This window comes from Amblyomma americanum, chromosome 1 (assembly GCF_052857255.1).
Source record: "Amblyomma americanum isolate KBUSLIRL-KWMA chromosome 1, ASM5285725v1, whole genome shotgun sequence".
NCBI lineage: Eukaryota > Metazoa > Arthropoda > Arachnida > Ixodida > Ixodidae > Amblyomma > Amblyomma americanum.
In genome coordinates, this window is record NC_135497.1 from 517,613,691 (window position 1) to 517,631,550 (window position 17,860).

Below are 17,860 nucleotides of genomic sequence, written 5' to 3' on the forward strand. Positions count from 1 at the left end.
TAATCACAAGAAAGAAACTGTAAGCTCTAAAATTTTGATATCTGGCTTGTTTATTAAAGTTCAACGTTAAAAAGCTGATTTCGTTTACCAACTGCTGTTTTTTTGTATCCTACTCTGGCACTCAAATGCCGTTCAAGTCCAACGAATCCAAACCAAGCCATCTAGTACGAGAATAAAAAAAAGATCGCATAGCACGTGCTTGCACTATTTGCACTTGTAGCTGCGGCAACTGTGGTAGTGGTGTCCGACTTTTTTACTCGTACGTCTCGGACGGTCTCTGCTAAGAAGAATGACGTACGTACTTGTGCAGTGGGTAAAAACTGGCAGCGCCGCGGTGTTTGATGTAATCTCGGTGCGAGATATCGTCGAGACTAAATTTACGTCGGCAATTCTCCGAAATGCAAAAGACACCAGCGTATGGAATACGCATGTCCACGTGCGCTGGCGCGGAGAAAAACATCCTGCGAAAATCATCGCTGTCGGTAAGTACGCTTCAACTGTTTACAAAACTGCAGCTTTAGAGCTGTGCCTTCATGTGCTGCAAGTTTTTCTTACTTTTTTTTTACAGGCACACAGACACAAATGGAGAAAATGTGCCGGCAGGAAATAAAGCGCCCAGAAACAACATGCGATGGGGCCGCAGAGCCCAGCAACGTGGTAAATATGCCTTTTGTGTGCGCTCTGTTTATATTAGAAAATCTTTCAAAACGGCAGTGTGACAGTAAAGTTTATGTCAGCCAGCCACGTTTAGTACATTTTTATCTCACCTGTTGTTACTCTGACTTGATCTTACCAGTTTTTCTCGCCTTTTGATGCGGTTGCGATGCGCTCACGATCATTCTGTCCTTTGAAGCTGGAACGGGTTCTTTCGCTTGAAACAAAGACGCCCAGTTTCCTGCTACCGTTACGTGCATGTACGTTCACTTCAACACAGTAATCAATGTAGCTGACCCGAAAGACGCGGGTTAAATTCTAGAGGCCCGTGTTCTGTGCGACGTCAGTGCACGTTAAAGAACTCCAGGTGGTCGAAACTTTCGGAGCCCTCCACTGCGGCGTCTCTCATAGCCTTAGTCGGTTTGGGACGTTAAACCACCATGAAAACCATGCAAAAAAAGCCTCTAATCAATATCAATTCCATTAGCTGTAGCCGCCAGGCACATATTTATGAAGCGTGTGCTCTCGATGGCCGCGCTTCGATAGTAGCAAAATGCAAAGTACCTGTGTACTGTGCGATGCCAGTGCTCACAATAAAGACCTGCATGTGCTCTAAATTAATTCAGTACCTTTCACTATGGGGGTCCTTTTAGTCCATGTGTCACTTTGGGACCTGTTGAATCTTTATGTGTATCTTTGTTGCTGAAACATTTGGCATGCTGTATAATGCTTGCTTAGGTGAGTGTGGTGCTGTGAACTGCTAAGAGTGCTGACATTTTGCTAATGCCAATGTTAACTTTCTTTTGGAGATTTGCGAGACCTGTACCTCACTGTACATTGAAAATGGTGACCTAAAGGAGCAGTTGGCACTCCTGCAAGAAGAAAACATCAGACTGAAGGCGACCATAGACCTTATGACGGAGCAAAAAGGAGGCATTGAAGGTGAGTGACACTAGTAATTGCATTGCATACAACAAAAAGTGTGTGGTTTGGAGATTTTGTTAGGTTGGAGCTAGCTGGTTATGTGCTTACATGATGTATTTCCCTGCACTGCAAGTAAAGTGCTTTACACGGGTTAGAAATGAATGTGCAGTTCATTTCAGTGCACACTGCCAACGAAAGGGTTGTTGTTCTGCTGTTGCTACGGGAGGATGTCATAGGAAGAAAACTCTCTAAGGAGGTCGTTGGTATGATACCTCATGCAGACAGTTATCAAATGATATTAAAAGTTGAAAGTCGTGTACAGTACGGTTCACTGTTAAAGGGAACATGCGACCGTGTGACCTCCGCACTTCGCGGAGCGCTGCCGTCGAGAATTTGTGTGAATTATCGGCGCAAGGCGCATGCGCAGTAAGCATAGTGGCTGGTCTTTCCGCGCATGCGCCTCATGCCGCTCATTCTCGCCGCGACTAACCAGCAGGTCTTCGTGAAGCTCGGAGGCCACGCAATCACATGTTCCCATTAACAATGGACCGTACTGTACATTCTTGCGTGTGGTGCAGCTGGGCAGTTTTGCTGCCGAGCTGCGCAGCCAGCTCTGTTATATCATGGCACAGAAGAATTCTGTTGCGAAATTCATGCACAATAAGTGTTCCACAAAGAAAAGTGGACGCTGACACATTTAACAGTGTGCAAAGATGTTACGGATCACTAACAATTCACGCCGGGTACCTCGCGTCGTACCATGACGCTGCACGTGCTGGCGTTAAACGACTGCCAACATGGTACACTTGCCGCGGCGACGTTCGTGCCATCTGTTAGCGCGGCCTCAGTGTATACCTCCTATGTATGAGTCAATGGACATCGAACTCAATGGGGATCTGTGAGGAGGTCTTCGAATGGCCATTGGAATCTCGGGGGCCATTGAGAATTACTTTGTACATGCCATACGTTCAAAAAACAACACAAAATTCTCGAAATAAACAAAACATTATTCGCAAAATTGTTTACTTCATTAGCCAGTTCATAAACTATTTTTTATTCGATAGTCAAATGGTAGCTCCGCAGAACGTGCGGCAGAAAGGTGCGGTCAGATGTAAACATGGATGTAAACAAACTGGCCCTGTTCTTGTGCGATGTTGAGGCATTTCGTCTTGTTTTGCTTTTTTTCGCCTCATAATGCACTTTGAAACAATAAAGACCAAGAAGTGCTCCTGAAATGCTGCAGCAATAGTAACCATGAACGCGACAATTGCTCATCTGTGGCAGCTTCGCCGGTGAAAAGTGAATGCTTCTGAAATGAAGTGTGCATCGCTGTCCATCGTTGCCATGCCATCGCTGTCTCCGGATTGTACCAAACTGTGAAGTATTTGAATAGCTTTTTCCAGAAAGAATTGCCAGTTAAAATCGCACTTACTCCAACATCCGGCTCCTTTTACTCAGCTTCATTTGTATATATTTTTTAAAATGTTGTTAACCGTAGCGCCATCTGTCGTATCGCTTGCTCACTACTCAATGATCATTGAAATTCGCCGTGTGGCAGCGGTGCATCTGGGTGGCCCTCGAAAATTTCGATGGCTATTGTCTCAAGGGGCACTGAGATTGGCCGTCTGAGAGGGGTATTAGAGAAACAGTGCAACCTAGCTACTAGTCCGGTTACGAGCGCCATGCTGGCTTTGGCAGCTAGCCGCAGCCACGTTTGCCTGAGTGCCAGCAGCTGTTGGGGGCACAATGTAACCGCAATATGTCTGGTTTTTTTTGCATAGGCAGGGCTTGCATTGAGAAGAGTGATTTCACATTGTTCTTGTGGCTGCTGGAAGTCTTTATCTGGCACATCTGACGATGGCAAGATGTGCCATGCCACCCAAGAAACAAACGCTCATTGTAAACATATGTGATTGCACTTTAGCAGCATTTCATGCGGTGCGCAGGATATTAATCAATAAGAGCAAATACGATGCACAGCCTTTAACAGAAGTGAGACCAGGGTGTTTGCTTCGAAGCAGTCTAGCGGGGCTTCTGTAACTTTCGTGGAAGTTCGACCGATTGGAGTTTGGAGAGGCCAGAACCAAAGCTCTTGCCTTCAAGAGATTTGGAACGCTGGGGTAGCATTACAAATTACACAATGTGGCTTGTAATGCCACACCTTCTTATTCTTGACATCTTTGTAAATTTCTTGACACCTTTGTAAAAAAAACCGTGCAGTATACAGCATCTTAGGGTTGAAAACTCACATGGTGTCTAATGTGGGTTCTCTAGAATGCAACTATTCATTACTGCATGAACAGACCAAATACAGTGTGCTTATGCGTGCCATATATGGAAGTTTAGAGGAACGAAATGACGTCCTGACAGCTAGTTTAGTGCATATCTTTCTCACATGTGTCTTTCTAGAAAGCCGTATGTATAGATATATTCATGATGAGCAGTCACCTGAGACCTATGGATGTCATGAAAGAATTATGCTGGGTTACGATGGACAAAGCGTGCTAAAAAATATTGGTTTTCAAGTCCAGCACAGCTTAAGCAAAGATCATTGCTGAGCCACCAATCTAGCGGGAGCAAAAAATTTCTCCTCCCTGTGCAGCAGCCACTTTTGTCCTTGTCAGTGAAAACTGTCTGTACCTGCTGCTTGGTATTGTACAAGTAATCTTGAGGCATGTTGCTGTCTTTCTGAACATAGTTTGCCACCGTGGTTGGGAATCGGATTTAATGCGGCTTAGAAATTCATATGACCATTTTTGGTATGCAGGACAGTGCATGAGCAGATAATTTAGGAGATGACTCTTGTGGCAACTTATTCGCACAATCATTTCTTAATATTGCTTGTCACTATGAGCACCCCGTTGTAGCCCAAATATCTTCTGCTGGCAAAATGGCTACTTTGGCTGAGCCACTGCTACAGGCTGGCACTGCTTTGTCTTATTCTATACTCCATTTCCTATACAGCAACAATGCTGCAGAAGCTGCAGAAGTAGTGCGCCTGAAAAACTATATTACTCTACCACTTTTAATTCATTCCTCTCAATGCCTTGGCCAGTTTTTGGATGAAAACAAAGGCTGGTATAAAATGAAGTGCTAGCATTTGAAATTACTGTGAAATGAAAGCTATGAGACATTCAGTGTTCAGGCCCTCTGGCTATAATTTTCACGAGTATGAACTACCTTTTAGGTGCGGATGATTTTTTAGCCCTACCGGCCACCTTTCAGGCGCGGATGAATTTTATAGCCCTACCGGCCATGTGTCATACGGCCACATGTCATCCTTACTCCTCGAAGTCTCCTCGAAGAACAAAATATGTCTGTGTTTACTGTCTTTGTGTCGCAAACAACTTTTCGGACGCTTACTCAACCTGCAGGAATAGCTAGCTTCAGTAGCGTTAGTCGCTATGGATGAAACGGTGTGCATTTGTTATAGCTTTTCTACCCGATATCGCAGCCATCAAATAGCTTAATAAGGTGGGAAGTTGAGTTAGTTGGAGGCTGTTCATGATGAAAATACGGGGGCGCAAACTAAACAAGCCACAAAGAAAAACTTCTTTTTAGGTGTGGGTGAGGGAACAAACGCGTGTTAATGACATCCTATTCGAAATCGAGAGCAAGAAATGGGCTTGGGCAAGGGCATGTAATGCGAAGGCAAGATAACCAAGAGAACGCAAGCGTAGCAGGGGGCGGCGGAAGGTTAGATGGACGGATGAGATTAGGAAGTTTGCAGGCGTAGGTTTGGGCGCAGCTGGCAAAAAACAGGGTTAATTGGAGAGACATGGGAGAGGCCTTCACCCTGGAGTGGGTGTTGTCAGGCTAGGTGTGGGCTATTGTGCGCTGTGATGATGATAGGTGTGTGCTATTGTCACAGCTATTAGCAGAATATACGTATATAAATGTCGCCAACTGCTCTGGGCAAAAATTCTACTCCAGACAGAATAATAATTGAGTGTTTTATTAGAATTTGCCATTACAGCTCTCGTGTTGATTTCCAGATCTTGTTTTTGTCTCATCCTGTAAAACCCTAATTGACCTGCGAATTGTGAAGGAACCAAACTATGACGTGCACCTACACGCAAAATGCTGCTGCCATTTATTAGTTGGTTTACTGACATTTTGATTGGCAGTTCTCTAAATCTGGCATTAGTGGGATTTCAGTCTGAAGCTTATAGAAAGTTGTGTGTACACTAGAGCATATCTTTTCAGCATGGCTTCCACTAATTCAAAGTGAAATTAAGCTGTTCAGAAAGTTGAGACATTCAAACACTTAAGGTTTAGTTTACAGTGTGGTGGTGAAATGTGCAGTCGTGAAAACGAATGCGTGCTAGAAACTTTTGTACCCATATTTTTTGTGCAAGTGGTTTGCCTGGCTGAATCTAAAATTATTCTAAAGTCTGCAGGAGGAAGTCGACAGTTTCAAAGGCAGCTTGTAAGCTTATAGCGAATTAAGTATCTGCTGGGACATATCGGAGTACGAAATTAGTAATTAGGGATGAGAAGGAGCTAAGAGTTACCTGCTTTAATTGATGAATGAAAAGTATAAAAAACACAAAGTACTGCGATGCAAACATTGAGCAGCACTGCAACATGGTGGAAGCATGAAAGCAGCAAAGTGACTGAGCATTGGTTAGAATCGTTTATTAGCAATTACAGGCAAAACCAGATGTCAGCAATTCGGATAATATTATTTAAGTGGCAGTGGTGTTCTTTGCTGAATCCACATAGGAACCACACAAAATAGTAATGCAGAAATGCAACTCAGTTGTAATTAACGAAGCTGTAAGGAATACCTTGCAAACAATGGCCACGGGGAAAACTTAATTTAGTTGAATATGCATTGAAGGAGTACAGACACCAAATTTTGGCTGCGGGTTGTCTTTGCAATGATGCTTATGACATTAGCATATCAGATCATCATATGCTTACAGTTTCCAGATAATTTATAATTGAATTTCTTTCACGCAATTCTGTTTTTGATTTCAACAGTAAAACGATGGCTGTGACATAAGAGTTCAGTTTGTCATGTGAGGCTTGAAAAAACTGCCATAAGATCACTGCTTCATTATTCTTTGCGATTCCAGCTCTTCAGACAGTGCCTGGAATTTTGTGGTTTATTAAAAAGATGAAGCATTGATTATATAGCAGGTTTTTCATGTGTGTCACACGACCTATATTGAACTTTGATGTCACAGCCATCTTTTGGCCAGTGGAACTGAAACTGCATGAGAATAAATGCAATTATAAATTATTTTTCAGTCGCAGGCAAATACTATATGCTGATTCAGGTATAATAATGCCTTACACATCATTATAAAGAAGAAAAGCAACCAAAAGTTTGGTGGCTGTACTCCTTTAAGAAAGTGCCACTGAAAGAAAAAGGAGAGGTTCTCGTCAGAAAGCTAGCAACCTTGTGTAGGCAATATGTTATGACTTCAGTTGTGCCAACCAGCATTGTGAAAAAAAAATGATAACGTAATACTCATTCACAAAGAAAGGTGATGTTCAGGAATGAAAAAATCAACCCATCAGCTTGCTGTCGGTTGGTATGTGGCCTGCGGCCCTGTTCTGTAGCTAAGGTGAATCAGGCCCTTAATTTTTTGCATTAAGTTTTTTTATTTCATAAATTTGTAACAAAATTCATGGGGGCACTTTGTTGACCTAAAGTGCGGTGAGGTGAAAGCCTCTAGCGCAGTGTTGCTGCTTGTGTCACTGATGTGTGGTTGCGATGTTAATTAAGTACACAATTGTTTGTGAATATTAAATGCTGGAAACACTGGAGGGCTTTTGGGAGGCATCCGTCTGATTCGACGCCTTTCTGCAAACACTCTCCAGTGCCCCAGACAAGGAGAACTACATATGTGTTGTCGGCAAGTCGCGTAGCCGTTAGCACGCTCGGCTGCAGAACGGAAGGATGGTGGTTCGAATCCCATCATGCACAAAGATTTTTTTTCTGGTCGGACTAGAAAGTTATGATGTCACTTCCGGTTCTGGATGTAACGGGCGGACAGGATCTCGACCGGGAGTATGAGCCATTAAAGGCTTTTGCCTTAAAAACTGCAGTATTCTGTGGAAAACATCACACACGTGCATGAAAGTCTGCACAATCCTGCACCTGCTGTAATGCCCTTGCCTGCAAGCATGATGCAACCCTGCAAGAGTTTAGCACTCACTGCCTGCATACTTTCTTGCCTTGAAGGCTCAATACCACAGGAAGGAACACTGAATGGATGCTAAGCACTCCTTGAAACTAAACATATTTTTTGTCACTACTGCAAGATTCTTGCCTCAGCTGTCACACTATAATCCAATGCTACTCAAGTCTGCAGTGAAACTCCACCCACATTCAGAACCGCCATGCAGAATTTTTCCATGACAAAAAGTAGTTCGTTGTTAAAGCTTTTCTTGTTACCTTAACAAGAAGCTAAATGCAAGAAATGACTAAAGGTCTAGGATTTTGATGTCTTTGGCTCTTTAATCTTGTCAAACAATAAAACGCCAATTTCCTTTATTGTTGTCATTGGCCAGTGGAGTAACACAGAATGCCATGGACCATGACACACTAATACCAGCTGTTGTTTTGATAAGTTGTATCCTATATAGATGAAGTAACTTGCTCAAGTTGGTGAAAAAGCTAACGTGAAGGTATCAGAATTTTTTATTGCCATATTTCTGCTTTAGCATAACTCGGGTGATAAAAGTAATCAGTTTTCATCATTCTGCCACTCCTACTGATGTCTGCAACAATAACAAAAAATGTCACTGCTCACTCAGTTCCACAAAAAACATTGAAACCTTGGAGTTGAGGGAAACACAAGGGGCCGTAAACATGGGCATTCGTTTTCAGTGTTGCTCTTACCTAGCAAAAAACTTCATAGCAAATTGACAGGAGGATGAGATTCTCAACACAAATCAAAATGAACAATGGGAAAGAGAGGAGCTTCAGTCTATTAGCCAACATTTCAACAAGAGGACTTGCCTTTGTGCGAAGGCAAGTCACCATTGAAACATTGGCTGGTAAACTGAGCCTCCCTTCCCGTTCCTTGTGAAGTGCTGATTGGTACGTTTGCTGTACATTTGTCCTTTAGCAAAAATCATGAATTGGTAATAAGTAAGTGCATAAGCATTTACGATGCTTTCATGCAACATGCACTTGCTGTTCTTGAGTGTGCGTCTATCATATTCGCTTTTTGTCTCTCAGAGTTCACAGAAGCCATGAGGGACTCTAGGCTTCTGCATGGGCAGCTGCAGGCAGCTGGAACATTAAGGTGCGACGAAGGCGAAACACCGGGGCGTAATTGCTGTTGTACATTCGCAAAGTGCTTGAAGAAAAATTTTGCTTTGACTAGAGCAGCTCCAATTGCATTGCATAGCATCCATCCCCATAAGCTTACTGCAGTGAGATTTGAATTGTCGGGCAGCATTTTGACCTGTGCATGGCAGTGTGTTATGAAATATATGTGGCTTTTCAGAAGTGACACGGAGTAAGGTTGATGTGTGTGGCTCCATTTAAGTTTGGCTGTCAGTAGTGCGCCCCTTTGCCTGCACAGAGTATAGTCCGTGATATTTTCTGGAAGTGGAGAGGAAGCTGCGCAGCCAAAACATACCCCCTCTTTCTACACAGTGCAATATATCCTCTCTTTGCAGTTACTAGTTTTGTCCTGATGCATAGTATGCTAGCATAATTTGTTATTTAAGGTGTATTTTGAAGACAACTGTCAACCATAAATGTTAGAAAGTCGAGAACAGAAGCCTCTTTGATTACAGTGAATTTGCTAGGCATATCTTGTTGCAAGAGCCTTCTATAGATGATGCACTGGAAACAGTGATGCAGCTGTGGAGAGAAAGCAGTGTGCCAGGCTGCCAGTTGCACCATTTTGCAGCCGAACTATTTGGCGGAATGACGGTTACGGAATGCCAAGAACAGTACCACTGATGCCATTTTTTACTTGACTCCAAAGTATTTTCTCACTCGTCAAAGTTGGCAAGTGTTGCTGAGTTTTGCTGTGACTTACTCTGTAACAGTGATGATGAGCAGGACAAGTAGTCAAGGAATGTGACAGCCTGGTATGGTGCTACATGGGTTCAGTGTCCTAAAGCCTGTCAGGGATACTGTAGTAGAGGGCCCTGGATCAGTTTTAATCACCTGGGGTTCTTGTCGTGTTCTGAGATTGCACAGTACAAGGGCGTCTTCCATTTTGCCTTTATCGAAATGTGGCTGCCGTGGCCAGGATTGCATCCTGTTTGCAGCCAAGTGCTTTAACCACTGACCCAAAGTATTATAGAACGCATTTCTTCGGCTTCTGCCTGCATTGGGTCTGATTGGCAGCAGTCATTCATTCCCAGTTTTGATATTGGAGGCTAAAATTCTGTGTGCTGTTGGGTGCAGTGACATGTATTATCGGCAGGAAAAGTAAATGGACCACGAAAATGACTTCAGGGTGTTATTCCATACATTACAAATGCCAAAGTTTAGGGAAATAGCCCAAGATGGAGTTATTTATAAGCAGGATATAATTACTCATTAGTATCCACCAAAGTGCAGCCATACGGCTACAGAGGAAAGCTAACAGCTTCCACGGAAACTTCGTAGTTGAAGAAAAATTCGCCCTGCTCTGGGGCTCGAAGCTAGGACTGCCACTTCAGAGGATAAGTCGCTATACCAAATGAGGTAACATATGGCAAGGTGAGAATGAATTAATTGACAACTCCTTCCCGGTTAGCTCAGTTGGTATGGTGACTGCTCCTGTAAAGCGATGGTCCTGGGAGGAATTCTTCAACTATGAAATTTTTTTGGAAGCTCTTAGCTTTTTTTTGTAGTCGTATGGCTGCACTTTGATGGATGCTAATGATAGTTACCCCTGATTACATTCTAAAGACCACTGAAAAAAGGAATTCAGAAATCACAATTTGCAAATTAAATTAATCCACACACAGAATTCTAAATAAAACAAGCCGAAAATGCGTTTTGGTCGATAAGTGCCAACGCCGGGCACTGCCAATCACAGCTGATTTGGTCACTAAAACTTTTGTGCCGTTTTTACTTTGCAAGGGCTGACCACAGCTATGCCTTTTGACTGTTGCTGCTGTGCGTACACACACCTGACATTGCAGGTTGGGCTGGTTGGCTAAAGGCTGAGGCCACAGCAGAGCTCTCTTGATGCCTGCTTCTAATCCTTTGGCTGCTGGCGGGGTTGGAAACCTACCATAGTTGGATAAAACTTAAAGGAGTTGTATTTGACTAGTTTTCGTGCCCTTCAACTTTAGTAAACATGTTCACCACAGGGAATTCATCAGTGTTCAATGAATAATTTGTATTTGAAATTTTTTTCTCTCACTTTTTGTTTTGGTTCCAGTGTATCGTTTCAACATCACAAATGGGTGCGAGGTCACGTGAGGCTTATGAAACCTGCAATATAACCACTGCTTTATCGATTTAACTCATTCACTCTCAAGGAGTAACGGAATGGATTCCAAGAGCAGGCAAACGTAACAGGGGGTGGCCAAAAGTTATATGGGCGGGTGAGATTAAGAAGTTAGTAGGAATAGAATGGCAGCAGCTGGCACAGGACAGGGTTAATTAGAGAGATATAAGAGAGGCCTTTGCTCTGCGGTGGGCATAGTCAGGCTGGAGATGATGACCTTAAGCTAAACTGCTCCAGAAGCCGGAATGGCAGCAAGTGAACAAAGAGCGATTGTTTAGCAACTGCATTTTTTTACATTATATCCTACTATAGCTGTTCTCATACACGTCTCCATCACAATTTCGGTTGACTTTCTTGGTCATGGAATCCATTGATTGGCTTGGCTTATTTTATACATACATATATATATATATATATATATATATATATATATATATATATATATATATATATATATATATATATATATATATATTCTATCTTCTCACTATTGCTTGCCTGAATAACAATGCCCATCTAAGCTATAGTTTAAAGTATATTTGTTTTTTCCATGTATAGGGAGTGTGCGATGTCAATGCACGTTAAAGAACCCCGGGTGGTCAAGATATCCAGAGCCCCTCACTACGGCGTCCCTCATCGACTGAGTCGCTTTGGGACGTTAAACCCCAATAAACCATAAACCAAACCATGTACATATAAGGCTTACTGTACTCATGGACATTTTATTTTTTATTCATTCCCCTGGTGTAAAGCGATCTAGTCTCCTAGTTTTATTGCCCCCTCATGTCTCTCTGCTGAAAATCACCGCTATGTTTTGGCGTGATCAGCCTGAGACGAGTGTTTGGGAATCAGATTAAAAAAAAATATGAGTTTAGTGATCTCCCTGGGTGTTAAAGCATTACCAAGGATCCCAATACAAAAAATGCAAATCATGTTAGATCTGTATTCCAGGGCCCCTATGAGCTGCATGCAAACTACAGAGTGCTACAAACATGGTCTACCATGCTTAGCCTCTACCAACAGGGTAAACCATTACTCCGGTGCCAAGTTTCAAGAAATGCTTGAATTCACTTCTGTTGTCCATGTACGTTTTGTGCTGATGGCACCTGAAATGCAGTACTTTTAGTCGGTATTTTATTTAGCCGTGCTTTTATAGTGCCCATCTCGGCATTTAAAATTCTATGGCGTGCAAAAAATGTCAAATTGTGGCAGTGTAAACGCAACATTTATTGTCCCTTTTGTTAGATATTGAGGTAGTTGGCTAAAGAGAGACAAAAGAAATCTGACGCTTGACCTTATTGCAAAGTGCATTCAAGTAGGAGGCTTGAAAGTTACGCAGCCCCAATAACATTTTTGAGTCAGGAATCTAGAGGGTATTTTTTTGTAAATGAGTTTTAAACAAAATCTTCGATGACATGCAGGTTGACGACTTGGAAGATATTGGCGGCTGCCTGGTTGCAAAATCTGTGTCGAAGATGCTGGATGTAGGCCCTCGTAAGACTGCCAGCACTTATGCACGAGAGCTGCTCAGACAGGTGTTTGACCCAGCGGAGTTTGTGAACAAGTCGATTACAGGAAGGCAGTCCAATGCACACAAAGGGAAGGATGCTAAACCCCAATTGGACCCTTTTCGGATGAACGCGGTGATAAGTAAGTATTCTTGCAGTTTTGCATATTTGTAGAGCTTATGGCTGGAATGAGACAGATATGTTGCACGAAACTTCAGCACTGTGTCCAGTGTAGTCGTGCAGCGGGCTGCATAGGTTTCCGACTCAAACCTGCCCCCAGTACATGTCCAGAGACTTCGGTCTTCAACTCAACAAAAAAAAGTTGCCATTCACCACCTCTCTGCAGTGCGCCAGCATGACTAACAGCCTAAACCCCCCTAACCCACGCCTTTCGCATCACAGTTGTCGTTCCTTTGGCCCCCTTCTCCCCTCCATAATTAAAAGACGCTAGCTACTGCCCTCAGTCACCCCTGATGAAGTAGCCAAGTCGGCTTCGAAACGTTGGGTTAAAGTTAAAATTTTTGGTTGGAGATGTACAGTTTATTAGAAGCCTTCAAACCCAACCAGACAGGCAAAGCTGTCAAAATGTTGTTTTTGTTAGATCTGCGTCTTTACACTTGCAAAATCTTTAACACAGCGCAGCTCCGTAGCCAAGCATTCGTGAGCTTCGTCTTCGGCAGCTTCGTCTTCCGTCGCCTTTCTCTCCTTCTGGGGCATTGGCCGCTAGGGCATCAAACCCCAATTGTCTGTCTTACAATACTAATTGCACACAGTATCCAGTAGTGGATGCTGTAGCGAGAACATGTCTTTTCCTAGAGAAAACGAATATAAACATCATCGTGGCATAGGTAGCGTTTCCATGCACAGCACTATTTTGCAACTCCTCAATGATTTATGAATCATGATGTACTGTAAAAGCCATGGTGAATACATTTTGCACACCAATATTACATATCAGAATTAGTATGACGGGCTTATTTCCATTTTGTTGTGGAAGTTACTGCTTCCAAGAAACTAAAAACACCACAAGCGTCCAGTGATGCTGTATAAGTCACGCCTTCAAATTTGCATAATGGATAAGCATTGAAGTGAATAAAAAGAGTGCCAACTTTCATTGGTATATATAAAAGGAAAGCATAAGGAATGATTTCTTGAATCTGAAGTTTATTTAAATTTAAGACATCCGATCCATAACTTTCTTAAAATTTGTACAGCGAGTCTCTGTAAGGAGACCAAAAGTAAAAGAAAAAAAAATGTTATGAAAGCTCTAACCTGTAGCTTCTCAAGTATTGGCAATGGAGAATAAATTAAGGTTCGAAAGCAGCGAAGATGCAGTCTGCTACTCTATATGTTCTCTAAATGCCAAAACAGGCCTCTGTCAAGAAAGTGCACTTAGTGATGTTCATTGTACTAATATCTATTTGATGTAAATGCAGCTAGTTCATCTTAGAACAGGATGTGGAAGTGCAAAACATCATTTCAAATCCAGTGTATCTTTAAAACTCGACAATATGTGCTGGCTGGAGAAACTGCGGTAAGCACATATCATGGTGTTTAAAAATACATGGGCTTTTAAATAGCCTTTTACACTTCCACATTCTATTACAATATCTGCTTGTGATTTGTTCACTAATGAAAACCTCATAGGTGCAATGCAACGCGGTCAGAAAATTGCTTTGAACACTTTTTTACATGCATTCCTATGTGCTGTACCACTGTTCCCTGTTACATAACATACAGGTGTTGGTCTAATAAATGTGATTAGGTGTACTCTCTCTTGACTGAAAAGGTCTGTCATGGCATTTAGAGATAATGTAGAGTAGTGGACGACATAGTCACAGCTTTTCAACCTTAATTTAGGTTCCTTTGCCGATGCTCCATAAGCTACAGGTTCAAGCTTTGATTACAATTTTTAAAACCAAAATAATGCAACATTTTTTCCCCTGTTCTTTCTTGGTCTGCTTCAGGAATGTTAAGAAAAAATTTGGATGGGATGCTTATTTTTGTTTTTGAAAAAGGCTGTATTTAAAGATACCAGATTTGGGACATTATTTCCTATGCTTTCCTTTTATATATAAAAGTGAAAGTTGGTACTTCTTTGAATCACCTAATTGCTTATTCATCTGCAAAGTTGAAAATGTGATTTACAGTTGCTGAAGAAAAAATTCTTAAACATACCGTATAAACGCATGTAAGGGCCGCACACCTGTATGGGCCGCACAGTGTTTTCCAGAAGGAAATAATAGAAAAAATAATATCCTTGTAAGAGCCGCACCCATACTTTCCATACGCCCCATGTGTGAATGGCCTTCGAAATGCACGCGCCGTGACCTCCACGATCAGCTTCGGCTGCGAGCAACGGCCCACTTCATTGCGGAGGCAACGCATGCGGACAGGAGCTTCCAGGTGCCGCCCATGGATGGCACCAGAGGCCGCGGCTCATCATCATCATCAACCTTTTCCTCCGCCGCGAACTCCCGCTATTCATATCGGCATCAGGTCTAGCGTTTTGTTGCTGTCAGAGGCACAGGTGTTAGTTGCGGCTTTCGCGTGCTGCTGCGGAGCGTTGTAGTTTTGCAGTTTTAGCACGATAAGGCAAGTACCTTAATAGCTACACGGCTGAGAGTTTGCTATCGAACACGGCAAGCGTGCGTCGGACAGGAAATTCGACGTAGCCGAGAAGTGCGTCCGACGATGGTGCAACCAAAAGGATGCATTGAGGAACACAAGCTGCAAAAAGCGCGCTTTCTGATGCAAGCCATGCAAGTTTCCTGAACTGGAAGAAGTGCTGCTCTGCTAAGTGATGGAAGCGCGCAACAACGGCTACGCATTGACAGCGGACGTGCTGCGCAACTTCTTGTGGGATGAGCGCGCACCGACCAGCTCGCAGTGGGAATACACCGCGAGTGGCAATTTTAACGTAGAATAAATGCTGCTCATTTCCTCATTGGTGTGTTTTTACTTAAAAAATTTTTTTTTCGTAAATCGCGTGTATGGGCCGCACCCCAAAAATAGGCCCTCAAATCTGGAAAAAAAAGTGGGGCCCTTACACGCGTTTATATGGTAGCATAACTGGAGACTTGTTTTTTGGAATTTCTTCTAGGAAGCAGTAATACCTCACAGCGGTGGAAATAAGCTTCTAGTATTTACTCACCTCTAATTTTGTTGTGCAGAATGTATTCATCATGGCTTGTATATGGTTCACGTCATTTAGAAGTTTCAAAATCTTACTCTGCATGTAAATGGTGCCTCTGCCACGACGACATTCATAATCTTTTTCTCCTGATATAGGTGCAGTCTCACAAATCTTGGCCTGTCTAGCTTGCCTCCCAGGATTGCCTAAATGCCCCTCCTAAAGGCTGTTTCAATAAGTGTCGCACCCCCACAAAGCATTCATATTGGACCATTGAATACTGTGCGCAATTATACGAGGCGTTTCAGGGAAGGTGATCACTAATTTTTAGAAATAGGGTTTTTAAGGTAAAGGGAAGCTATTTGCAGCATAGTAATTGCAGTGCTGGCGGACGTCAAAAAACAGGTGAATCATGGTAACTAGTAAAGTTTTTAATTAAATTCTGATAGTTAACTTTTTAACTATTATCGATAGGCGGCCGCTTGCAATTAGGGATTTGTAGCCGACCTTTAGTAATAACCACATCTGTTTTTAGAATTTCGAAAATGCGAATTTGCTTGTCGCTACGCGGCAAGATATTCTGGGTTCTCGCGGCGCGTGAAATCGAAACCGCGTGGCCGATGCAGGCATACAGCTGCACCCACAAGCTCGTGTGACTCAAGGGGGCTGTCACGTGGCTATTACTCTTGTCATGCATCGGCAAAGCATATGCTCGCTGCGGCTGCCTTCGGAGCACCTTATCACTTTTCATTGGCGCAGCGCCAGCACACACGTGCATTGTCACGGTGTTCCATCCTGGGCGGCACAGTGCAGAGCACGTGACAAAGTGACGCGATTTGATTGACATCGCTTTTAGCTCTGCCGCCGGTGTGCGGTTTTCGAATGGTGCCAGAAATGGCGCAAAATAGTTGAGCCACAGCGGCGAGGGTAATCGCATTTTCAAAATTTTAAAACCTGCTATGGTTATTACTAATGGCCTGATACAAATCACTGATTGCAAGCGGGTGCCTATCAGCAATTAATAAGAAAGTTAACTATCAGAATTTAATTAAGAACTTCACTAGTTAACATGATTTGCTTATTTTTTGACTTCCGCCAAAACTGATATTACTATGATGCAAAAAGCTTCCCTTTACCTCAGAAACCCTATTTTTAAAAACGAGTGATCTCCTTTCCTGAAACACCTGGCATATAGAATAGCCAAGCAAATTAAAAATATAAAATATTTAGGTAGTTTTGATCTCTTATGGAAACAGCCATGAACATTTTGCAATGTGGATACAGTGCATAGAAAAGAACAAGTATTTCATAGAAAAGAGCACGTATTTTTTTACCACAAAATATTTTACAGGAATTTACCCTTTGGGCAATGTGAATTTCAGCAAGAGCTTAAATGTGAAATGCTGATGCCAACTGGAGTGTTTAGTAGCTATGGGCATGCAAGCTGAGTGAGGGATTTGCGTTGCCTCTATTCCGCTATGCTCAGAATGGTGCCAGGGGTAAAGTGTAGAATCCCTTTTGTTGACAGTGTTGCAGTAGCCAGGAGGGGGTAAGTGGACAGTGCTGATGGCGCGGTTTTGTTTAATGAGCTATATTAAATAGAGCCGGCACTGTACAGGCTAACAGGCAGTTTTATCTGAACATCATATTACAGCGCAACTGGATCATTTGCAACAGAATATGATGGTGTGGGGTTCAGGTAGGCCTGCAGGTAAAATCTGTCTACCTGTATACTTGGGATTCGGGTTAGGTGAATGTGCTTTAATGGGCCCCTGAGTTATGCTGCAAAGATGCGTATTAGTTATCAAATCCTAATATTGCCACGCAAGTTATAAGTTTTTTTGTGTTTTCAGAGTACACATGCAAGAAATTTGGCTTGATCAGAGAGGCGCCCATTCGCCAATCATTGTCATCAATGCTGAATAAGCACAAGGCAGAAGTGGAAGACTTAAATGGAGGAGCAGCAGGAGATGGCGGCCAATAAAGTTATGTGATTTACACTTTCCAATAGCTGTCATACTTTTAACAAAGCACTAATGCTGTCATGGAAAGTCAAGACATCACACTTTTGAAAGCTATAAGAATGTTAGGCCATGTAAAGGCTTTAGCAAACTTTGCACTTCTTTATAAAGAATTTTTATAGGAAGCTATAGCATGCCTGCTAAAGAGACCAGTAGCAAAAGCAGCATGAAATTATTTTCCAAAACCATACGAAGTGC

General features: G+C 42.6%; 1 protein-coding gene across 1 annotated transcript; it reads left to right on the forward strand.

The window, feature by feature from the left end:
- Positions 1–289: 289 nt before the first annotated feature.
- Positions 290–17,625, forward strand: LOC144128585 (uncharacterized). Its single transcript, XM_077662101.1, has 7 exons — positions 290–482; positions 569–657; positions 1,464–1,596; positions 8,777–8,843; positions 12,024–12,084; positions 12,422–12,650; positions 17,495–17,625. Exons 1-7 carry the CDS (start codon positions 290–292, stop codon positions 17,623–17,625), a joined length of 903 nt encoding a protein of 300 aa, XP_077518227.1.
- Positions 17,626–17,860: the final 235 nt, after the last annotated feature.